General features: G+C 42.0%; 1 protein-coding gene across 1 annotated transcript; it reads left to right on the top strand.

Annotated features, from left to right (window-relative positions):
* Nucleotides 1–659: 659 nt before the first annotated feature.
* LOC107500395 (zinc finger protein 814-like) lies at nt 660–24,102 on the top strand. Its single transcript, XM_016125535.2, has 3 exons — nt 660–943; nt 2,883–3,009; nt 12,981–24,102. Exons 1-3 carry the CDS (start codon nt 911–913, stop codon nt 15,302–15,304), a joined length of 2,484 nt encoding a protein of 827 aa, XP_015981021.2. The 5' UTR covers nt 660–910; the 3' UTR covers nt 15,305–24,102.
* Nucleotides 24,103–25,969: the final 1,867 nt, after the last annotated feature.

The raw sequence follows: 25,969 nt of genomic DNA, 5'->3' as shown, positions 1-25,969 counted from the left end.
TATGTCATCTTTGGTGAGGTATCTGTTCATAGCTATGTAAAATACACACCTAGCACACGGGTTATTTTAGCCACATTTATGTTAACGGCAATTTAAAAAAAACAACAACACGAAAATTTACATGGTCCCAGAGAATTCAGATCAGGATTCATGATAGCATCAGTTACTTCAAATACCTAGTAATATTTTACTTGTTTCCATTAATAGTCAATAAGTATTAATTAACAATAAATGATCGGTTATGCTTACAGTTTATGTAACATCAGCCTTAATAAAGTACAGGCAGTGGCACAAATGTTTGCTAACAAAGATTTCTGGAAGGGCACGCATTTGATGACAGAACTTAACACCTGTATTGCAAAGGTTGGGTAGATGACTAAGAGAAAGAGGAAATGTCAGTGTTCATTTATTGTATGCATATGCATACAAATCTACCCCAAACTTTCTAAACAAAAAGAATCGGTTTTATCATGCATATAGAAAAGACAAAAATGTATCCACGTTTCTGTGCACCGCTCCGCCTCCCCTCCGCGTATCTCAGCATTCTCTATCTGAAGCGCCGTGCGTCTCAGCTCAGAACTACAGGCCCCAAGTAACCTTGCGCGAGATAGCGCGATGCCAGCGGATAGCAGGCCAGGACGAGGCGTCGGCGTGCGCGCCCGCGGGGCAGGACTTCCGGCTCCTCCGGGTGGCGGTTTTTGTGTCTCTCGGCGTCCTTTCATCCCGTCAGAGGCTGAGCGAGCGCTGTCTCGAGATCTAGCAGCGGGGACCGAGAAGTTGCTACAAAGTCGTGGTCCCCGCCATTTGGACGTGGGACCGAGGCTCGGCGACGCCTCTCGGGTGACCCGCTGCAGGGCCGGGACAGGGACTGCGTTGTCTCGTGCCCTTTCCGCCTCGCCCCCAGTGATCGATGGCTGCGGCCGCGCCGACAATTCCCGCTCGGGTGAGTGCGCATCCTCCGGCTTCCCCGCCCTGCGCCCCGAACCCTAAAGCCCAGCATGCGGCGCCGCTCGCGTCCTGCTGGCCGGGCTCTGGAACCGGGGCCGGTGAGGAGCCGGCGAGGAGCCGGCGGGCTACATCCGGGGTGGCGGAGTGAGGGCGAACGTCGCAGGCAGGAGGGCCGGAGGTGTGAAGAGGTGGGGCGGCCGGACGTGGAGGCCTCGGGAACCCGGGGTCCGTCTTAGGTCTGCGGGGACAGTGAGGCGGGGTCGCGCCCCGGCGTCCAGGCCTCTGGGGGCCGCGCAGGGCTGTGAGCAGCAGCGGCGCACGAGCCGTGTTAGGTCCCCGAAGCTCTCCGAGTGCTCCGAGAGGAGGCGGCTATACGGGGTGTGATGAGGCATGTGAGTCGCTGGGAGTCGCGTCCTTGTCCCAGTTCTTAGAGTTGGTAAGAGGCAGCGCGGAGGACAGAGGCGCAGAGAGAGTCGGGTCCCCTATTCCGTGGCTGGGCGGACATTCATCAGGGACTCACGCGTGGAACCCCGGGCGGTGGCCTTCCTCTCCCTATAGTTTTTGAGGCTCGAGACCTCACTTCGGGAGTCGACACAAGGAAAGGCAGGGTGTCCCAGAGCCTTTTTGGTGCGGACACCACCCCATGGTGTCTGGAGACCCTCTGGGTATTTTTCTCTCCATTGGATGCGGGGACTCTGGTGATACCCCGGCGCCCTCTGTCCTGAGTATGTGCACGGGTCGCAGGATCGTGCTCCCGTTCCTGGCAACCAGTGTAAAGAGGTGAGGAAGGTAAGTGGAGGGCCAGAGGACAGTATTCGAAATGGTTCTCGACATGTCTGGGACCTGGCACCCTGGGTCTCTCTATTCTGTTGGGAACGAAGAGCACGTGTCCAGTCATCAGGCCGTGAAGTGGTCAACTGATAATTTGGGCATCTAAATGGGCATCTAACGGGGGCTGGTCTCCTCCACCTCGATAGGTCTGTCTGTCCCCTCTGGGAGGACAGACCACAAGGAGCAGGTAAGGAAGCCGGGAGGAGGTGGCTTCTCTAACCCAGATGAGGGTGGATGGACAGTATTGCTGGGGTGCAGGGCTCATTTTTAAAGAAGGCCATATAGATAGTTGGATGTTGTAGGGGAGGGGGATAAAGGAGGAGTTGAGGACAACCTAGAGCTTTTAGTCTGAGCCACTGAAGTGATAGGAAGTGAGGTTAATTTTCCTTTGGAATATACGAAGTTTGTTTGGCCCTAGTCAGAGTCTGAGCCGTTTCTGAGTTGAATGAGTGGAGGGTCATGGGGCCAGCTGGACACACAGGTCTGGTAATCTGGGGAAGGGTCCAAGGTGAAGATGTTTCAACGGGCGGCTCCTGTGTGGACTGGGGCGGGGGGGCGGGGCAGCCGCGGATGTTGTCAAGGGGAGATAAAGGTTTTGGTGGCAGTGGTGACATGGTCTAGGGTGTTTTTTTTCTGCAGCATTGGACAGGGGTCACAGGGCCCTGCAGACCAGGTGAGAGAGAGGAGCGATGGTGGGTGCGGGTGATGCTGAGCGCAGGACAGGAAAGGCGAGCTGATGGTCCCCCGGCCCTGGCGTGGGGACTTCTGGGTGCAGCAGGAGCCCACGTATGGCGGTGTCTTGGAGACAGGATGTGGGAGACCCCAGGGGATTTGCTTGGCAGGAAGGATGGGGTTCTGCAGGCCTGGTCCAGAGCTTAGATGGCACTTTTCTGCCACCCCTCCCCACTGCCTCTTTTTGCTGAGAGCTGACCCCGTGGGGAACGGGGCGGCAGGAGACAGCGGGCGGGCCGGGCGCCGGGGCTGGGTGTTCCCTGCAAGCGGGGAGCTGTGAGTGGGTGGACATGGGGAAGCCATGGGAAGAGTTGTGTCATGGGTTCCCAGGGCTGGGCTACTCCTGGCTTCATCGGTGTGAATCCTGACAGGTGGCTGTGACCTTTGCGGATGTGGCCGTGTGCTTCTCACGGGAGGAATGGCGCCTGCTGGATGAGGCACAGAGACGCCTGTACCTCGCTGTGATGCTGGAGAACTTTGCGCTCGTGTCCTCTCAAGGTAAGGCCCTCTCCCTCCCCTGTGACCTGGATCCGGCTTTGCATTTTCGTTTTCTCCTTTCTTCTAATTTTCCAGGGGCGTGCTGTCCGCTCCCTGGGCCGTGGGCACTGCTTGCTTCCCCAGGTGTGTGAGTACTTGCTGTCCTCTGTCCTGGAGGGGGCCTGGTTTGTCTTCAGTGCCCTGTCTTCTCCTGCAGCCCCAAGAACTGCTACACTGAGCGCTCACCCAGGAGGTCGCGAGGTCGAGTCTCCCTGGCTTTGTTTCTGTGTCCAGATAGATGACACTTCTAGGACCCAGGTTTTGTGTCTTTGTCTGACATTTCCTGGTTTCTGCCTGCACCAGAAGCGCAGGCACTCAAAGTCATTACTTATCAGACCACTGTCTGTTTTCCAGGACTGTCCCGTAGGGTTCTATTTGTGTTTAGATTTCCTTTTTTTTTTTTTCTAGCCTACTTGAGATATAATTGGCATAAATGTGTACATATTTAAAATGCATAATGTTATGATTTGATATACATGTACATTGTAAAATGATTAGTACAGTCAAGTTAATTAGCACACCCTGCACCTCACATGGAGGCTTGGATAGTCCCGAGTTTTCCGCATCCGCTGGGGGTTTTGGAACATGTCCTTGGGTAAGTGGGGATGACTGTATTTATTTTTTCATGTATGAGAGGATGCTTAATAGCCATTGTCTTAACAAATTTGAGTAAACAATGCAGCATTTTTAAGTGTAAGCACCATGTTTTACATTAGATACTCAGAACTTAATCTTATAACTGGCTGGTGTCTCCACTTCCTTGAACCGCTACCCCTGGCATTCTGCTTGTTTGCCTGGTTCAATTTTCTTTTTTCTTAAGATTCCCCATATAAGTGATACTATACAGTATTTGTCTTTCTCTGTCTGCCTTATTTCACTTTGCCCTATGCCCTCCAGGTTCATCGGTGTTGTCAAAATTGCATGATTTTCTTTCTCCTTGCTGAGTGATACTCTATTGTGTCTCTGTGCCAAACTTTACTTACCTATTCGTCTATAGACAGATTCTTAGGTTGTTTCTGTACCTTGGCTCTTGTGAATAATGCTGCATGAAACATGGGGACACAAATATCTCTTTAAGGTAAGGATGTTATTTCTTTTGGATATGGTATACACAGAAGCAGGATTGTCAGATTATATGGTGTTTCTATTTTTAAAGTTTTGACGAACTTCAGTTAAGGTCCCTAATTAGTGTACTGAATTACATTCCTACAAACGGGGCGCAAATTGCTACAAATGAGGTACGACGGTCTCTTTTTCTTTATATCCTGGCTTACACTTGTTTCTTTTGTTGTTTTGATAATAGCTATCCTAAATGTTGTGAGGTGATATCTCATTTTATTTTGAATCTGTAGTTTTCCGATGTTAGTGATGTTGACCACATTTTCATAAATCTCTTGGCCATTTATGTGTCTTGGATAAATGTGTATTTAGGTCCTTTGCCCATTTTGAATTAGATTTTTTTCTTGTTGAGTTGTGCAAGTTCTTTATATATTCTGAATATTAGTCCCTTTTCAGATATATCTATTCCTTAGATTGACTTTTTATTTTGCTGATTGCTTCTTTTTGCTGTGCTGAAGTTTTTTGGTTCGGTGTAGTCCCAGTTGTTTATTTTTTGCTTTTTTTTGTCTGTGCTGTTGGCATCATATCCAAAAACTCATTCCCCACTCCGATGATAAAGGACTTTTTCCCTATTTTCTTCTAAAAGTCTTACAATTTCAGGTCGTACATTTATTTTTACATTCAAGTTCCATTTCATTTCTGTGAGTTGTGTAAGACAGGGGTCCAGTTACACTTTATTTGGCCCATAAATATCCAGTTTTCCCATCACTGGTCAATGAAGAGACTTCCATTTCCCCATTACATGTTCCTGGGGCCCCAATCTATCTGCGCGCCCTCTTCTGTTCCATGAGTCTTATTTTTATGCCGATACCACAGTGTTTGGCTACTTATAGCTTTTTAATATTTTGAAATCAGGAGGTAGAATGCCTCTAGCTTTTTTCTTTTTTTGCAAGATTGCTTTGGCCACTGATTTTGTGTGTGTGTGGTTCTATGCAAATTTTAGGATTGATTTTTCTGTATTTGTGAAAAGTGTCATAGGAATTTTGATATGAGTTGCATAGAATCCGTATGTTATTCTAGGTAAAATGGACTTTATAACAATATTCATACTTCCAATCCAAGAACACTTGATATATTTCCATTTATTTGTGCCTTCTTCAATTTCATCACAGTTTCTCATTTTCAGAATACAGATCTTTCACCTCCTATGTTAAATTTATTCCTAGTAGACTTTTTGATGATGTTACAAGTGGCATTATTTTCTTATTTTCATTTTGGATACTTTATTATTACTGTATATAGACACAACTGAGTTTTGTATATGGATTTTTGTAAATCCTGCAACTGTATTGAATTTATTGATTAGTTCTAACAATGTTTTGGTGGAGTCTAGTGTTTTATATAAGTAAGATGATGTCATCTGCAAACAGACAGTTTTACTTCTTCCATTCTGATTTGGATGCTCTTTATTTCTTGTTTTCCTTAACTGCTCTAGTCTAGGACTTCTAGTACTATGATGAATCAAAGTGTAGCAAGTGGGCATGCTTGCTTGTTCCTGATGTTATAGGAAAAATGTTTATGTTTTGCTCATTGAGTATGATGTTAGCTTTGGATTTGTCAGATATGTTGTTTCATTCCTTCTATACCTAATATATTGAGGGTTTTTATCATCCAAGAATATCGATTTTTTAAAAATGGTTTTTCTACATCTGTTGACATGGTTATATGATTTTGATCCTTCATTCTGTTAATGTGCTGTATCATGTTCGTTGATTTGTACGCATTTTACCATCATTCCTGGGATAAATCCTATTTTGTTGTGGTGTCTGACCCTTTGAATGTGCTGTTGGATTTGGTGTACAGGTATTTTGTTGAGGATTTTTACATCTGTGTTCGTCAGGGATATTGGCCTGTAAGTTTCTTCTCTGGTATTTTTTTGATATGACTTTAATATCAGAGTAATGCCGTCCTCATAAAATGAATTGGAAAGTGTTGCCTCTTCATCTTTTGGGAAGATTTTGAAAAGGCTCGATGTTAGCTCTTTAAATGTTTTGTTGAATTCGCAGGAATTCTATGCGGTCTTGGGTTTTTCTCTGTTGGGAAATTTTTGATTACTGATTTGGTATCCTACCAGTTATGGTCTCTTCAGATTTTCTATTTCTTTCTGATCAGTTTTTGATACTTTGTATGTTTCTACGAATTTATTCATTTCTTCTAATTATCCTATCTGGTGGAATTTAATTGTTCATACTAGCCTCTTCTGATTAATTGTTATTACTCTGATAACAGTTGTGATATCTCCTTTTTCACTTCTGATTTTGAGTCATTTCTTGTGAGTCTAGCTAACTGTCAATTTTTTTTCTTTTCAAAAAATAAACTCTTAGTTTCATTGATCTCTTGTCTTTCTTGTTTCTTTTTTAATTATTTATGCTCTGAACTTTGTTTTGCTACCTTCTTCATACTTTGATCTTAATTTTTCTCATACCCTGAAGTATAAAGGGCGAATGCTTGAAATCTTTCTTTTTTTGTTTTAAGTGGTGTATAATTTTTTTTTTAATTGAGTTTATCGGGTTAACATTGTTTAATATAATTATATAATTTTCAGGTATACATTAAAATTTGATATCTATATATTCCATTGTGTGTTTAACACTCAAAGTCAAGTATCCTTCAGTTACCATATATTTGATCCACTTTACACACTTCGGCCTCTCCCTACCCCCCTATATTTGACTGACTTTACTCCATCTACTGCCCCTCTCCTACCACACCCCCTACCCTCTGGTAACCACTAGTCTGTAGTCCATGCCCATGAGTCTCTGTTTGTGTGTCCTTTTCCTCCGTTGCTTTTAGGTTTATATCCCACATGTAAGTGTTATATGTGCTTTTCAACTTTTTCTGTCTCAGTTATTTTGCTTAGCATGATTATCTCCAGGTCCATCCATGTTATCGCAAATAGCAGTATTTAATCTCTTATGGCTAAGTAGTAGTCCGTTGTATATATGTACCACAGCTTCTTTAGTCAGTCATCTATCGTAGGACACTTCCATTTCCTGGCCACTGTGAATAATGCTGCTATGAACGTTGGTGGGCAAATATCTTTATGGATATGAATTTTCAAGTTTTTAGGGTAAATATCTAGTAGAGGGATTGCTGGATCATATGGTAGATCAATTCTTAGTTTTTGAGCAACCTCCATACTGTTTTCCATAGTGACTGTACCAACTTCAGTCCCACCAGCAGTGTATGAGGGTTTTTATTTCTCCACATCCTCTCCATCATTTGTTATTACTTGTCCTGGTGATTATGGCTATTCTAACAGGTGTGAGATGGTATCTCATTGTGGTTTCGGTTTGCATTTCCCTAATAGCTAGCGGTGTTGAGCATCTTTTCATATATTTGTTGGCTATTATTATGTCTCTTCAGATCCTCTATCCATTTTTGATTGGATCATTTGTTTTTTGTTATTGAGTTGTATGAGTTCTGTGTATGTTTTGGATATTAGGCCCTTATTGGAGGCATTGCTTGCAAATATATTTTTCCATTCAGAGGGCTGTCTCTTCACCTTGTTGACGGTTTCTTTGCTGAGCAGAAGCTTTTTCCTGTGATGTAGTCCCATTCATTTATTTTTGCTTTTACTTCCCTTGCCCTTGAAGTCAAATTCATAAAATCCTGTTTAAGTCCAAGGTCCTTGAGTTCATTCCTATGTTTTCTTCTATGCATTTTATTGTTTCAGATTTTATATTCAAATCCTTAATCTATTTTGAGTTAATTTTGGTGTGTAGTGATAGACAGCAGTCTAGTTTCATTCTTTTGCAGGTGGCTTTCCAGTTTTCTTAGCACTATTTATTGAAGAGGCTTTCCTTTCTCCACTATATGTTTTTGGCTTTTTTGTCGAAAATTATTTGTCTATATAAATATGGGTTTACTTCTGGACTCTCGAGTCTGTTCCACTGGTCCGTTTGTGTTTTTCTGCCAATCCCATACCGTTTTGATTACTAGCTCTTTGTAGTATAATTTGAAGTTGGGCAGAGTGATGCCTCTAGCTTCATTCTTTTTTCTTAGGATTGCTTTGGCAATTTGGGGTCTTTTGTCGTTCCATACAAATCTGATGATTTTTTGTTCTATTTCTTTAAAAAGTGCTGATGGAATTTTGATGGGGAAGGCATTAAATCTGTATGCTTTAGGTAATATGGTCATTTTAACTATGTTGATTCTTCCAACCCAAGAACACGGAATATCTTTCCATTTCTTTGTATATTCTGTTTCCTTTAATAGGGTCTGGTAGGTTTTTTTATATATATATATAGGTCCTTCACATGTTTTTAAAACTTATTCCTAGGTATTTTATTCTCTTTGTGGCAATTGCAAAAGAAATTATTTTTTCCACTTCTTTTTCTGACACTTTGTTGTTAGAATATAGGAAAGCTATGGATTTTTGAATGTCGATTTTGTATCCAGAAACTTTGCTGTATTTGCTTATTGTTTCTAGTATTGTTCTTGTGGAGTTTTTAGGGTTTTCTATATAGAGAATCATGTTATCTGCAAATAGTGACAGTTCGACTACTTCATTTCCTATTTGGATGCCTCTTATATCTTTCTCTTGCCTGATTGCACTCGCTAGGACGGACCTCCAATGTTATATTGAATAACAGGGGCAATAGTTCCTGATCTTAGATTGAAGGTTTTTAGTTTTTCACAATTCAGTATAATGTTGGCTGAGGTTTGTTATAGTTGGCCTTTATTATATTAAGAGTTTTGATCATAAATGGATGCTGTGTCTTGTTGAAGGCTTTTTCTACATCTAATGACATGATCATATGATTCTTATTTTTTAATTTGTTTATGTGTTGTATCACACTAATCGATTTGCGTATGTTGAACCATTCTTGGGCCCCTGGGATGAAGCCAGCTTGATCGTGGTGTATAATTTTTTTAATATGTTGCTGTATTTGGTTCACTAATATATAATTTAGGACTTTTGCATCTGTGTTCATGAGAGATATTGGCCTATAGTTTTCTTTTTTGTGTGTGTTATCCTTACCAGGTTTTGGTATCAGAGTAATATTATGAACGTTCATCTTATGACCACCTTTGGCATGTCCCAAAAGTTTTGATATGTTGTGCTATCATTTTAATTTGTTTCTATATATCTCTTGATCTCTCTTTTTATTTCTTCTCTGACCCAGTTATTCTTCAGTAGCATGTTGTTTAATCTCCATGTATTTGTTGTTCTTCCTGCTTTCTTTTTGGAGTTGATCTCTAGTTTCAAAGAATCATGATCGGAGAATATAGTTGGTATGGTTTCAATCCTCTTATATATTTGTTGAGGCTATCTCTGTTTCCCAGTATGTAGTCGATTCTTGGGAATGTTCCATGTGCACTATAGAAGAATGTATAAACAGCTGTTTTGGATTGGAAGGCTCTGTAAATGTCAATTATGTCTAGTTGGTCTAATGTGTTATTTAAGGATGCTATTTCTTATTGATTTTCTGTTTGGATGATCTGTCCATATCCGACAGTGAGGTGTTTAGGTCCCCTGCTATGATAGTGTTTTGGTCTATTTCTCCCTTTATTTCTGTTAGTAATTGCTTTACATATTTTGGTGTTCCCAGAGTGGGAGCGTAGATATTAATAAGTGTTATTTCTTCTTGGTCATGATTTTCTTTATCATTATGAAGTGTTCCTCAGTATCTTTCTTTACCTTTTTTTTTTTTTGAAGTCTAGTTCGTCTGATATTTGTATTGCTACTCCCACTTTTCTCTGAATGCCATTTGCTTGAAACATCATTTTCCACCCTTTCACTTTGAGTCTCTATTTGTCTTTGGAGCTGAGATATGTCTCCTGGCGGCACATGTTTGGGTTTTCTTTTTGGATCCATTCAACAACTCTGTGCCTTTTTATTGGTGAGTTCAGTTCATTTACATTTAGGATGATTATTGAAATATGAGGTCTTCTTATAGCCATTTTATCTTTTGCTTTCTGGTAGCTCAGTGTTTTCATTGTTTTCTTGTCCATGTGTTCGTTTTATTTATTTTGGTTGGCATTTGTGGATTTTGCTTCTGGTTCTTTCTGCTTTATGTTATATACTTCAGTTCTGAGTCTTGGTGTGTGGTTACCATTATAAATATGTAAAGGATAGTTATGTATATACAATCATCCATTTTCTTCAGTGCGTGCTTTATCTCCATTCCCCTTTGTGAATTTGGATCTTAGAATCCTCCCCTTTTTAGTCATTATCTTAGTTTGTCCCTATGTATGCTGAACATTTATTAATATCTTGTTATAACAATTCCCTTCTTATTATTTAAGCTATAATGCCCTGTTCTTAGTAAGGGTTGCACTCTTCTGCTTCTATTTGCCGGATAGTCACTTCACTCCTAATTATGTATTTTTGTTGTTGTTGTTATTTTGTTTTAGGTGAGCTGACTCCTTTCAGTATTTCCTGTAGTGCAGGCCTTGTAGTGGAGAATTCCCTCAATTTTTGTGTATCTGGAAGGTCTTAATTTCTCCTTCATATCTAAAGGAGAGTTTAGCTGGATACATTATTCTAGGCTGATAGTTTCTTTCACTTAATAGTTTAAATATTTGATTCCGTTCCTTTCTGACTTATAAGGTCTGTGCTGAGAAGTCCAATGATAATCTAATGGGTTTTCCTTTATAAGTTACTGTTTTCTTCTCCTTGGCTGCCTTGAGAATTCTACCTTTGTCGTTGATTTTTGATAACTTTAATACAATGTGTTTTGGTAAAGACCTTTTTGGGTTGAGATAATTGGATGTTCTGTTGACTTCCTGAATTCCAAGCTCCAGTTTATTCCATAGATTTGGGAAATTCTTGTCCACTATTTGTCTGAAAATGCTTTCTAGTCCCTTCTCCTTTTCCTTGCCTTCGATAATGCCCATTATTCTTACGTTTCCTCTCCTGATTGTATCCGCTAGTTCTTATATTTCTCTTTCATTGTTTTTCATTCTTTGGTTTCTCTCTTCTTCCTTCTGATTTATTTCTAGATTTTTGTCTTCAATATCACTGGTCCTTTCCTCCATTTGGTATACTCTATTTCCCAAGCTTGCTATTTCATTTTTCAACTCTTGCAGTGCGTTCTTCATCTCCAGAATATCTATTCTGTTCTTCTCGAGGGTTTCAGTCTCCTTCCTCTGCTCATATAGTTGTTTTTTCAATTCCTAAATATTGTTATGATTTGTTTTGGATCTTATTGAGTTTCTTCAGAAGTACCACCATGAGTTCTCTGTCATTTAAGTCCCATATTTCTATGTCTCTAAGCTTATTTTCTGGAGATTTTTCTCTTTATTTCCGAGATGCCTGCTCACCTTGGTTGTTCATGGTGTTTAATGGATTGTTTCTCCACCTGGGCATTAATGGAAGTGTATGCTGTTATTTTTCCAGAAAGATTTATTATATAAAGATCTCTCTTTAGCCTGCTTCAAAGAAGGTATTTTTCTTTTGGTTTCCATTAGGTGGCATCTGAGCCTCTTGGATCCCTGCTTTATATAAACCCTAAAAATGTATTTTTAATTTTTTTGTAGATATTTAATCCCAGTCGCTACTCACAGTTTCAGTCCGTGTCAGTGTTAGCAACAGTTTCGATAGTGTTTGCTCAGATTCCCCTGGGGCTCTGAGGTAATAGGTCTTGGAGGGCATGGGGGTGGGGCCCTGTTGGCGTGGAGTTGAGGGCAGCACCTTAGCCTCGTTTTGCAACCAGGGCTGGTAAAAATCAACTGTTGTTTTTCTGCTGTCCTGTCCCGTGTCTCTGTTTTCTGCCTTGATGACTGGGCCCTGCTGCTTGCTGTGGGGTGCTCACTGCAGTTCCAGGTAGGGCTGTTCAGGGAAGTCTCCGCACCTTCACCCCTCCCCTTCCTTCCCAGGAAGCTCCGGCAGCAGCGAAAGACAGTTTCTTTATTACTCCCAGTCCGCCCCCCAACACCCAGGCTTCTGACCTGTGATACTTCTTATGTGCAGATCCCACGCTCGGACATGCTGATGTGCAGTTTAGGTGTTTTTTATTAAAGTTTAAATGTTCAACTTATTGTTGTTTCAAGGGGAAAGATCTGGGAGTCTTTCACTCTGCCATGTTTCCGCCCACTTCGAGATCTTTCTTAATGTAGGCATTTATCACTGTAGACCTTCCTCTCATGGTTTCTCCCTCATTCTGTGAGGTGTGTTATGTTTTCATTTTCATTTGTTTGAATATAGTTTTTGACTTCTTTGACCCATTGATGGAGTGGGTTATTTAAATTTCACGTTTGTAATTTTTCCAGCTTTTTTCCTCTGAATGACTTCTAGTTTCATAACGTTGCAGTTGTAAAAGCTGCTTGATATGACTTCAGTCTTCTTCACTTCGTTAAGACTTGTTTCATGACCTAACACATGATCTATTTTATCATATATTCCATGTGCACTTGAGAAGAAATTGTAGTCTGCTACAGTTGGATTACATCTTCTGCATATATGTGTCAGGTTGATTTGCTCTTAAGTGCAGTTCAAGTCCAATATTCTCTGATTGATATTTTTGGAAAATCCATTGTTCAAAGAGGAGTACTGAAGTCTCCCATTATTATTGCATTGCTGCCTATTTCTGCCTTCAGATCTGAAAGTACTTCCTTAATATATTTAGTAGCTCGATATTGGGTTCATATGTAGCTATAATTATTATATCCTCTCGATGAATTGGCGGCTCTATCATTACCTAATAACATTCTTTGTCTCTAGTGACAGTTTTTGACCCAAAGTCTTATTTTATCTGACATAAGCATAGTTACCTCTGCTCTGTTTTGGTTCAGTTGCACATTTGTTGTTGAGTTGTCCCTTTCCAATAAAGTCAGCATGTACTTCACCAGCATTTCTTTGTGTTCAGGTTGCTGCTGTGGAGCAGAGGATGTGGAGGCAGCCATTGATTCGAGCATTTCTGTAGGAGTGTCACAGGCCGGGACTCCAAAGGAACCTTCATCTTCCCAGAAGACCCACCCCTGTGAAATGTGTGGTCCAGTCTTAAGAGACATTTTGCACTTGCCTGAGCACCAGGGAACACAAAACAGCCAGAAACTGTTGAGGTGTGGAGCGTGTGAGAAACAATTTTATTTCAGTGCAAATTGTCAGCAGCACCAGGAGCAGCAAGTGGGGAAAAAACTGTTTGTAAGTAATGTGGTCAGAGCTTCGTTTGTGATGAGCGGCAATTTACATGTGTCTGGGAAGCCCTCAGTCTGCACCAAGGTTGGGAAGGACTTCCCAACCACTGCAGGACCTCTCCAACAACAGGCCAGTCATACCACAGAGCAGCTAAACAAAATCTCCAAGTCTGAGGTGACTTTACAAAGTATAAAAAGTCACAACACTTGGGAAGAATGCAAGAGAGTTTTCAGCCCCAAACACATACTTGTTCAAGACCCAGGTATCCACAATGAAAGCCAGTGTTTTGTGTGCCACGAATGTGGGAAGACATTCATGTACAAATCCTCATTTCTTGTTTACCAGAGAGTCCACACTGATGACAGGCTTCATGTGTGTGACGACTGTGGAAAGTCCCTTAGAGGAAGCTCAAACCTTAGTCATCTCCAAAGAAGTCATACCAGGGCAAGGCAGTACAAGTGTGAGAAATGTGGGAAATCTTTTAACCGAAAATTTGTCCTCGTTTATTCTCAGAGAAGTCACACTGGAGAAAAGTGTTACGTATGCCGTGAATGTGCGCAATCTTTTAGCAGTAGCTCTGTGCTTATTCAACAACAGACAGTCTATACTAAAGAAATGAGTTATGAGTGCACTGAATGTGGGAAATTCTTTAGACGAAGATCTCACTTAACTGAACACAAGCGGGTTCACACGGGAGAAAGGCCTTATAAATGTAGTGAATGTGGAAAATCTTTTACCTCTAGCTCTGGCCTTCGTTATCATCAGAGAGTTCACACAGGAGAAAGGCCTTATGAGTGTAGTGATTGCGGGAAATCTTTTACCCAATTAAATCATCTCATTATACATCGAGGGGTTCACACAGGAGAAAGGCCTTACAAGTGCAGTGAATGTGGGAAGTCCTTTAGCCACATGTCTTACCTCTCTAAACACCAGAGAATTCACACTGGAGAAAGGCCTTTCGAATGTAGTGAATGTGGGAAATCTTTTACGTCTGGTTCTGCCCTCTGTTATCATCAGAGAGTTCATTCGGGAGAAAAACCTTATGAGTGTGGTGAATGTGGAAAATCTTTTACCAATGGACCAATACTCATTCGACACCGTAGAGTTCACACTGGGGAAAGGCCTTATGAATGCAGTGAGTGTGGGAAATCTTTTAGGGAAAGAAATCACCTCAATATGCACCGGAGAGTTCACACAGGAGAAAGGCCTTATAAGTGTGCTGAATGTGGGAAATCTTTTATTTGTAGCACTCTCCTTCATTATCATCAGAGAGTTCACACTGGAGAAAGGCCTTATGAGTGCAGTGAGTGTGGGAAATCTTATATTAATAGTCGTTCCCTCCGTTCTCATCAGAGAGTTCACACTGGAGAAAGGCCTTATGAGTGCAGTGAATGTGGGAAATCTTTTATCGATAGTCGTTCCCTCCGTTCTCATCAGAGAGTTCACACTGGAGAAAGGCCTTATGAGTGCAGTGAATGTGGGAAATCTTTTATTGATAGTCGTTCCCTCCATTCTCATCAGAGAGTTCACATACATGAAAGGCCTTATGAATGTAGTGAATGTGGGAAATCCTTTAGACAAAGAAATCACCTCAATATACACCAGAGAATTCACACAGGAGAAAGGCCTTTTAAGTGTACTGAATGTGGGAAATCTTTTATTCGTCGCACTGTCCTTCATTATCATCAGAGAGTTCACACTGGCGAAAGGCCTTATGAATGCAGTGTATGTGGGAAATCTTTTACCGATGGTCGTTCCCTCCGTTCTCATCAGAGAGTTCACACTGGAGAAAAGCCTTATGGGTGCAGTGATTGTGGGAAGTCTTTTACCAGTGGAAGATCCTTGCGTAGTCATCAGAGACTTCACACCGGAGAAAGTCCTTATGGGTGTAGTGATTGTGGGAAGTCTTTTACCAGTGGAACATCTTTGCGTCGTCATCAGAGAGTTCACACTGGAGAAAGGCCTTATGGGTGCAGTGATTGTGGGAAGTCTTTTACCAGTAGTACATCCCTGCGTAGTCATCAGAGAGTTCACACTGGAGAAAGGACTTAATGTACAGTGAATGTGGCAAATCTTATACCTGTAGATGTGCCTTTCATTGTCTTTAGAGCGTTGACACTGGATAATGCCTCATTAGTGCAGTATGTGGGGGAAATTTTTTCCCAGTAGCTATAGATTTCCTCATCATCAGAGAGTTCACAGTGGTTAAAGGCTTTAAGCACGTAGTGAATGTGAAATATTGTTTAGCCCTATATCTATGTCCTCTTGAATTTGGAAATTCCACACAGTGTAAGTGCTTAGACTTAGGAACTGTGCGGCTGTCTTGTCCAGTGTAATGACACTGAAGCAAACTCTGTGGTTTTATATGTATCAGTTGAGTTTTACAGAAACGTTCACAGTGGAGAGAACTCTTATGAGTTTGTTATTTTAAAGCATGTATGCTGTTGCTGTTTCTCACCTGCCCAGGTCTCTTGCCAGATTTATGTCACTGCCAGGTCACACAGCCACAGGCATTTTACCTCTTCCGTTTGGTAGCCCGCACTGTGGGCATTGGGCATGGTCCCAGTGTGCTCAGAGAGCTTACCTCTGTTCTCCCACTGACCTGTTTGTGAAGTCCTGTAGTTGCTCGATGGTGTTCTACTCGAGGCCATTACTGCAGAGGTGAGAGCACAAATGTAGTAAAAGGATGGACCTGTACTCCCAGGTGGTGGCTTTTGCAACCCATTGGGTATTTTTGTTGACCAGGCTGGAAACATCCTTCATTGCTCAGCAATATCGGTTTCTAAGGCTAGACCGATCCCCAGAAGTCATGAGGAGAGAGCTGGTGGGGTCAATATAGTGTTCAGAAACATTTCTTCTTAAGAGTGGGATGTACATATTTTGTTAAACATAGAGCATTTTTTACAGCTTTATTAATGTATAATTTATAGGGAAGTAAACTGCTCATACTGAAAGCATACCATTCTGTGAGTTTTGATGTAGATGTGAACCTGCGAAACAATGATCTGAGTCAGACTAATGACCATATCTGCTCCTGAACGTATACCTAATTATAGAATTTTTGTTTCCTTCTCGTCCCTTTCTCCAAATTACCGCTGATTCACTTTACTTAAAATCCATACTTCTGCCACATTTAGCATTTATAGGATTGGAATCATGCAATGTTTACTTTTTTTTCCCCCCTGGTGTATTTTTTGTTTCATTACTACTTTGAGATTCATCAGTGATATTATATGAACACCTCATCTTTTTTAAATACTTTTTTGCTGAGTAATATTACCTTTGGAAATACTGCTATTAGTTTTCCATTTGACTATTTGTGGACATGTCTTTTTTTCTAATTTTTAAAAAATCTTTTGTCAGTTTCTTAGAATGCACTGTCTTAGTGACGGGTGTGTGGATATTTAATTTTTTTAAGGATTCCTGATGAACATTTTTGCAGATGTGTATTTCTCATAGATAATTTTTTAGAAAAACGCATTAGTAAAAGTGTGCTTATATGATTTAGCTATTCTTCTATGAGGTTTGACTATTTCTCTTTATCGTGTAGGACAGTGAAACAACAAAGATGTGTGTTGCAGTTTTGACCACTCTTACTCCTTGACTCTTGCTTTATGGAATAACTGTTTTCAATACTTGAAAATTATTTCCTAATTTTTCTTATTTTTATGGTGTACGCAGTGGAATGAGGCTTTGGTCTTTCAGTTTAAAGATTAATCTGCCTGATGAATACTTCATGCCCTTTGTAAGTTCAATATAATAAAGCCTACTTTGTAGTGTCCTCTGTTTTCTGGCCTGTTATCTGAAGGTCAAGCTGGAGCAGGATGCCAGGGTCCACCAGGTGCTCCGAGGATGGACATGTATTGGTTGGGAGCCAGAGCCATGCCGGAACCAAAGGGACGTCAGTGATTGGCCTCCCCAAATCCTGAGCCATGTACTCCAGGGGTCAATTCTAGATCTCTAACCATTGACATGATGACAGGTGACAGGTCCACCCTCTTTGGGCCTCAGTTTCATTCTGTGTAAAATGAGAATAGAGAGCAGCCCCACACTGGGCCTTTGGAGGAGCTGACACGCCCTTTCCCTGTGCAGTGGCCGTATCACCAATTGTCACTGGTGAAAGCACCTGTGGATGCTATCCCCAGTCCCAACGCTCTTGGGACCTTCTGCCCCGAGTATCTATAAAAAAAAATGGGGCTTCTCACAACCCCCTGATACGCTGCAGTCCACACAGACTCACCACATTGAGGAGGTAGCTTCAGGACACTGAGGTCTCAGTGTGGAGTGCCCACCAGGAGATCTCTGGACAACTCCAGCACTCCCCAACACTCACTTTCCTGACCGACATGCGAGTGATGAAGGCACTTAACCTTGGCCCCGACAGGTTCAACGAAGGGAATGATACGGTGCAACCACTTACCAATGCCAGGGTTCTGGGCTTTGCTTCTGAGTATTTTCTCTAATTCTCACAACACCCTGGGGACTAGTTACCATTACTGGATTGCTGGGGAAATGGAGGATCAGAAAGCTGGAGTGGGTTGCCCAAGGTCACACAACAGACAAGTGTCAGATTTAGATTCAAGAGGCTGGATTCAAACCCAGAAGTCTGGCCCCAGAGCTGGGGACAATTCTGTTACCATGGTGCGTGGAGCCCTCATCCTGGGGCTGGTGGCCAGCGAGGACTAATTAGGTAGGCTCAGCTGCTGATGCTGCCGTTTCCGTTGTTGGAGTTGTTATCATGGTCATCTCTTTTTATTCCAGTGATGTCCCAGGGCATGTACTGTCTTCTGCGCGTCTCCAGTGTTTTCCTCCGGGAACTTTATTTGAGCCGCAGCTGCATTTGGATATCCTCCCCTTTGTGCCTAGCTCTGGGCCCTCAGGATCTCCAGTTGATTTGGGCCTGGGTCTGTCCACCTTTACCAGCGATTTAGGTGAAACGCTCTTAACTATCTTCCGTGGTGAATGCGACGCCTCATTTTGAATCATTAAGTTTTATAGGTACATGGGTCTGACATTCACTCTGCAGAAGAGGGGACAGCTAGACGTGAACCCTGGAACCTTATATTTGAATGGGATACTTGAGATTCGCAGGATCTCTGTCTCATTGCCTGAAGGCCCGCCTCCCCTCCATGCAGGGGACCCACAGCCTCCTCCTCCATTCTGTCCTCTTAATTCAAGCCTGTCAAGTGATGAAAATGCCACCTGTAGCCCTGAACTCATTCTAGAGCCATGTCTTTTCCAGTGTCACTGTGTCTGTACCAAGAGGAGTGTTTGGAAGGTAGTTCAAAAAGGGGATGGGATTAAGATGTATAGCTTGCCAGTTACAAAACAGTCACAGGGAAGTAAAGCACAGCATAGCGAATATAGTAAATAATATCATAATAACCATGTATGGTGTCAGATGGATCACTTCATAAGTTATATAATTTCTAACCCCTGTGGTGTATACTTGAAACATATAATATTGTATGTAATTAAAATTATTTTTAAAAATCATCTCTAAAAATCATTTAGGTGCAAAACTCTGGGCTATTTTTACCACTAGGAACTGTATCTGCATTTACCGTTAGCCTCACTTTTGCGAGAAGGGGTTAGGGTATATCTGACCCCTTAAGCCCCATAGTATTGTTTTTTTTTAATGGAGGTGTCAATAAATATGTATGATCAATTATTAACTCCATTTCTAGCCCTCTCTACTCTCTGAAGAATGGAGGGAGGTGCTGAAAATTTTGAGCTTGTGATCCTGGCTTTGTCTTTCTGGTGACCAGCACTTTTCCAGGAGCCACCCAGAGTTAATCTCATTAGAACAAAAACACTCTTATCTCCCAGGAACTTTCAGGGCATTTAGGAACTCTGCATCCGGAACTTCGGGGGTGGGGATCAAATATAAAGCATTAGGAAAACGGTGTTCTGAGTGCTTTTAGCGTTTAGGAATTCCCAAGGGTTTTAGGAACTCTGTCAGGAACTTGGGGCAGACACCAATATATGTATTTTCTATTATCTCAGGTGTGAATGAGAAATGGTTCATGCACAAAATTTACTGGCTGGAACTTTGAAGCATAATATTTTTAGGTGTTATCATTTATAAAAAAGATTGAGAGACTAGTGATAAAGGGTAAATTCTCTGTCAAAAGATTTGGTACAACAACTTGTTTTTGCCAAGTCTTTCTGTCTTCTCTAAGATAACAGCTTTGGAAAGAAATATGTTCTAAGTGAATTGAGTAAAAACATGTCCTTTATTTTCATAGAGCAGGCAGAACGAGTGACTTTATGGCCATTAAGCTTTGCGTCAGTATTTAGAGGTGGATGGAACTCAGAATGGTATGCCCAAAATGCAGTTAATTTTTCTCTTTTCTCTGCTGGATGCTGCAGGTCTTGCTAAATAACTTTATTGCTGTGAATGAACTGGACCAAGAAAGGAAAAACAGTACAGAAAAGAATTCACGGATACTGTTTTTCAGACATTCCAGAAAGATCTACAGTCCTGTCATCCTTTATTGACATGTGATCTGGCTTCATGATTGGCCCAGTAGCTCCCCCCTACCCCGGTCCTTGTCCTACTTAGGCACAAGCTGAGAATCCAATACATTCACCGCAGGCTTTCCCCTAGACTTTCCCAAGAGACCACAGTCCTGAGCACAGTTTTTATCCTGGGGAATATGTCTATCTCCTTTTACTCTCTCTCCCTTCTGCTTAATATTTTTGCATAATCCTGACCGTGAACCCGTGCCATGGTCTGACAGACCCCTCAGCGCAGATGGGCCCAGGCTCCCCAACGTTCATCTCTCCATGCTCATTGGCAGTGACAGCCAGTTCTCTCAGTTCCGTTTTGCTTTTTGAGTAAGAAAAACGAATGTTCCAGGTGTCATTTCTGGGCTATAAGTTTCCTCTGGAACATCCTACCATTTATTTAAAACTTTATATATGCGTAGACTCACATTTTACATGCTTTTTTCTGGGACATTTCGATCCAAAATTGAATAACAATGTTAATGACTCTACTTATTGTTCGAAACAAGAACATGACTCAAAATTCCTAAAAAATAATTTTCATAAGTTGAATAATGTTAATCACTAGAGATATTCCGGGAATTTCATAATAATATTGGGAATTGTCAACCTAAAGAAAGAGGCAAACTCAGGAAACTCAAATTGCCAGAAATTGTGTTTATTTAGGAATAGCAGATGAATTGCAATTCATGCCAACAGGCAAGTCCATTGAAGGTTTGAGGCAGGCTGTATTTATGGGGAATGAGTGCAAAAAGGGGAGAGTCCAGCTGGAGGCCACGCAGAAAGTTTGTTGGCTTGAGGATGGGAGGTTTTGGGCGGGTGTTCATTGGTCAGGAGGTAAGTTTCAGTCTTCTGTAAATTTGGCATTTATGGGAAATGAGCCCCTCGGTTTTTAAGTTCCCTTCTGAGGGGCCATGTCTGAGATTTTCCATTTTCATATCTGCCGGTTCCATTTCAGATTGAAATCCTTTCACACAATGTTCAGTGTTTAGGAGGTTAGGGTCGAAAACCAGTTTGGATTTGGAATTTATGCTGACCCTATAAGATTTATTTCAATTTGAAAGCAAAGTGGAAAAACAACATTTCAGTGGGGGAGGGGGAGGAGACCTGGGACTTCTCTGAATTGGAGAGGCAAATATGGAATTTGAAGAACTGAAGGAAGATGAAACCTTTCGTAGTGTAGTGTGTGATGGGGTGAGTGGTGAGCAAAGCAGAGAAAGTAGGTGAAGGCTTTCTTTGTCATTTGTCAGAGGGGAGATGATGGGTGTGTGAAGGTTTAATCAGGTGGGAAAAATAATCAGCTGAAAAAAAGTGTAAGTATTCAATTCATTGAACTCTACATTTCAGCACTTTTAAATGTTTTAATTGAAAGCTTTTTGTTTTAAATAGCTCTTAGAAATAATGCATTTACAGTATGCAGTTGGCAGCTTCTAAACTTTTTTTTATAAAATTCACTTTTAGAAATTCTTGTGGCCAAGGGGAGGATACTTTTTCAAGTAGTTAAATGTTCTTTGCCTGTTAGCCTTCTAACTTAACTCCTTTGCCTATACTTACCACTAGTATTAACATGCTACTTTTCATATGTTGAAGCCTTAACCCTCAAGTGAGTGTATTTGGAGATAGAGCCTTTAAAGGAGTAATTAAGTTTAAACGAGGTAGTAAGGATGGGGCCCTATTCTATTAGGACTGGTTCTCTTATAAAAAGAGGATTAGATACCAGGGATAAGCCTACAGGGAGAAAAGGCCATATGAGGGCACAGCAAGAAGAGGGCCAGGGACGAGCCAAGGAAACGAAAGGAAGTCCTGCAGTGGAGTCCTCTCGGGGGACTCTTGGAGGCTGAGTGGGGAGCATCTGAAGCTGTAGGCTGTTAAATTACAAAATTTATTTGAGCAAGTTTAAAGCCAATGAAGATTGGCTTTATTCAGTGACTCATGAATCAGGCAGCATCCCATCTAGCAAACAGAAAAGTTCCAAAAGGCCATGCAAAATGGAAGGTTTTTAAAGTTAGGAAGGGGGCAGGAAAAGACAGTTATTAGCAAAGAATGTATTGTTTCAGGCAAGGTCTCCTAAGGGGACGAGGAGGGGTCTCTCGGGTGGGTCCCCTAACTAGTGCTGACAAGGTAACTCCAGGTTGACTGGTTAAAGGTCACATTCTTGGGAGAGGCCGAAACTGCAGTTAGCTTAGGTATACAGTGTTACTCTGCTGGTGTAGGCTTAGCACAAGTGACTCCACTGTAAGCTCTCTTGATCCTTCTCCCCACAGAGGTGGAGACCTTCCCTCTCACATCAGAGGTCAGGTACACACGTGCCACCAGCCACTGAATCCCAGCTTGCTTCTCTAGAGGCGATATCCACACAGCTGAACCCAGAGGTCGAGTTCACACTTCTCCCTTCAAAGGCTGACACTCCAGATGTGGCACCTGAGAAATGCCAATCCACTTTGTCGGGACTGTCTCAGGGATGGGTCTGCAGGGTAGGACATGGCTGGGATGCTGCTGCTCCCCTGGACACTGTGGTGAGCACCAAAGCCAGACCTGACTCCAGGCAGCAGGATAGGACTGTTCTGGTCCTCAGGGACAGGTACAGCATCACCAGCCTCTTGATCTTCAGGAGACATGGCTTGATCTTGATCTTCATTCCTATGAACCGTCCAGAGCAGCCTGACCAGCAAGGAAAGGTTCCAGAGGAATCCAGGGCGCTTCCGGTGGCATGGGAGAAGGTGCCATGAGGGGACCAAGAAGCACTGGGACGGCAGGGCTGTCTCCTGGAGGGCAACAGGCCAGACCGCAATGTGCACGCAACAAAAACTAAACGGTCTTAACAAAGAGACAACCGTAAGTACACAAAATGTGGAGGAGATAAGGAGGTATTAGGTGCAAAATAAAGAAGTAACTGTATGTTGCCAAAGATATATTAAGTGAGGAAATTTATCTTTGATTTGTACTAAGGAAAACAACTTATTATTCTGTGTGCACATATTTGAACACACATATGTGCACACAGAATAATACACATATGTGCAAGCAATTCAAAAAGGGTAATCCTGTACTACAAATTTTGTTTTTCTCCAGGAGCTAGAGTGATTAGAGACCATTTATATCTATTTTATAAATCTATGTAGTATAGTATCCCTTTAACAAAAAATAAAAACTTTGACATTTTGTGTAATTTTTAAATGTTGGGGTACAAATATACACTGATACCTTTATGTGACCTCAGTACAAAAATCATATAAATATATCCATGTAAATATATACATGATTTCCACTTAATCATCGGAAATGAAGTACCTCATACACAGGAATCAGAACAGAAAGATGGAATGTTCTTGAATGTGTATTAAATCACCTGGAAACTTTTCGGACAGAGATTGTAGGGCCCGATCCCGAGTGCCTGATTAAGTAGATCTGCATTCAGAATTGAGAAGGTGCATTTCCAATGAGTCTCCAGGTGACGCCGGTAGTGAAGGTTCAGGGACCACACTAGGACAACTAGAGTTGTATGAAGTTCTCCTTGGTTCCAAGCCTAAGCCCACCAAGGTAGAGATTTGCAGGCTCCAAGAACAGATCTAAGTTTTCTTACCCACATCCCCTGAGTGTGTCTGCAGCAATCAAAGCAGATAAATGGCCAACTGGACTTGAGTCCCAGGCCCCTCACTGCTGTTGAATCATGTGAGGGCTATGTGTACCCAAACCAGCTGTTTCTCCTGCCCAGTGTTTATTCCAAATATACCTACATGGCTCAATTCCTTGCTTATCAGGCAGGACTGCCTTACTGTAATACACAACACTACATGTCACCTTCCCATTCCTGGGCATAGTCACCTTCTCTCTTTTATATCATTTTTATCTGTGATATTGTATAGAGCTTAAGGAAATGAGGACTTTTCGGACTTTACAAAACGGATTTCATGGGCACCATGCCAGTGATGTCAACTTGCATATAAGGGGAACATTCGTAGGGTGTGACTGGAACACCCAAAACCATGGAAACAGCCCCCACTTGCAGAGGCCGATAAGCATGAGGATCCCACCTTGTAAGGTCTATAGAAGCTGAACACCTTACACGATGCTCAAGCCTGACCAGGAGCATCACTGACGGCATGCTGAGAGCCAAAGACAACTTCTGACCCACGTAGGTGCTGGCTTGGGACCAATGGACAGCCATCTGTGTCTCCAGTGAACAGAGCTTGCCTTGGAGATGCTAAGGACTTTCACCCATAAGACTCCACTTCCTCTCTCTATGTGTTGCGTGTTAACCTGTGTGGGTACTCAGTTGGTTATTCTGAGAATGTTCCACTCAATAAACCTAGCGTCGTGAAATGACGCAAATGCATGCATCCAAGGGTGTTACCTCAGTAGCCACTTTTCTTGCTTTTAACAGATATTGTGATTTACAACAAGAAATATGTTTATTTGGTCTTCGTCTTCATTTCTGGCATAGAGCTCCTAAAGCCTTTGAAACTTCCTAAGTGATAAGAGTAACAAAGTTGTCTTGACATTCATAACAAACTCCTTTCAAGCACACCTGAGTTTATGTTCATGAGATATAAATTTTGGAAAGCACCTAAGTGATGCAGGACAGGGAAAATTTCCCCAAGTGGGAGGAGACCAAATCCTACACCAAGAGAAGAGTGTCCTTTTGCAGAGAGTGTAGAAAGAATTCAACATACACACCAAAGTTAGAGGCAAAAGGAAAGTTTATTAGAAAAAGGGTTACACTCCACAGAGCCTGATCTCCTCTTAGAGGCAGAGAGGGGCCCAAGTGTTCAGGGAATTCAGCATATGTATCATTCTTTAGTTCCCGTGTGTTACACTTTAAAGACTTTGTTTACCCATTTATTTCCCTTGATATGGACATACAGTGAAGAAGGGGAATGGGAAGAGTATGTAGGCTGAAAGGCCTGCTGGCATTTCCCAGCCTTCAGCCACAGGGAAAGAATGTTTTTATTTTGTGTAGGGCACCACTTAAAGACACTGTGGTTCCAATTTCCCCTTCCACAGGTGTAGGGAATGGGTTGTTAGCAATCTCAGCAGAAATCTTCCTTCGTTCTGCAGATGTTCTCCTGGCCCAGCTGCGGGGCTGATCAGCATATTAGGTCTCTGAATGTAGCTTGTTTAACGTTTGAATTTCTTGCCTCTTCCCTACTTACTAAGGATGAGGGCTAGTTGCCAGGGGGGACTAACCAAGTAATTGGAGGGTTGGAACTTTCCGTTCTACTCCCCTGACTTCTAGGAAAGGCTAGGTGGCTGGAGGTTAGATCAATGACCATTGACCAAAATTTATCAATCGTGGATATATAAGGAAGCCTCCATAAAAATTCAAAAGGGTGGGGTTCAGAGAGCTTCCAAATTGGTGAACGTGTGATGTGGCGAAGATGGTGCACTCAGAGGGCATGGAGCACTGCACCCCTTCCCACGTACCTTGCCATATGCATCTCTTCCATCTGGATGATGCTAAGATATATCCTTTTATAATAAACTGGTAATCAAGAACATAAAATGTTTTTATGAATTCATTGAGCTGCTCCAGCAAATTAATTTAACTCAAGGAGGGGGTTATAGGAACCTCTGATTTATAGTGTTTAAAATTCAACCAAGTAAACTTAAAGCTTAAGTGAATGGGGCAGCAGCCCAAGTAACAATTTAAAGGGTGCTCCAAATGGTACAAAATGGAAGATGTTTATAAGCAGAAAGAGGGTGGGAATAAGAAGTTAAAAGAATGGATTATTTCAGGCAAAGTCACCTACCCTTAGAGGAAGTCAGGGATCTTTTTAGAAAGGTTTTATGGGAAGCAAGGTAGAGCAAGGGGGAGGTATTAATTAAAGACAGGGTATTTTGGGGCCAGGACATCCTTTCTTTAGAAGAAAAGACTTGGAAGGGTTTTTGTTTGTGTGTGTGTGTTTGCTTATTTGTTGGTATCATGTAGATTGCCTCTTTCTATAGGGGCGCGGGGGATGGAGAGTGTGCCTGATAGATTACCTTAATAGTGCTCGGCTAGAAAATTCCAAATTGGTTGATAAAAATTATGTTTCTGGGAGAGGTTCAAACCGCAATTAGATCAAATATTAAACTAGGTTTGGTATAATGGGCTTTCAGCATGAGTGGTCATTTTGGGCCTGCCACTTAATATTTAACAATAGCTAGTTGGTGGGAAGCACAAATAACCACCTGGACTTGTGACTGGCATCTGAAATAGGGAGGTGC

The sequence above is a fragment of the Rousettus aegyptiacus genome, unplaced genomic scaffold, assembly GCF_014176215.1.
Source record: "Rousettus aegyptiacus isolate mRouAeg1 unplaced genomic scaffold, mRouAeg1.p scaffold_m13_p_14, whole genome shotgun sequence".
NCBI classification, from domain to species: domain Eukaryota; kingdom Metazoa; phylum Chordata; class Mammalia; order Chiroptera; family Pteropodidae; genus Rousettus; species Rousettus aegyptiacus.
Note: the sequence above shows the minus strand (reverse complement) of the source record. Positions and strands in the feature narration are given on the sequence as shown.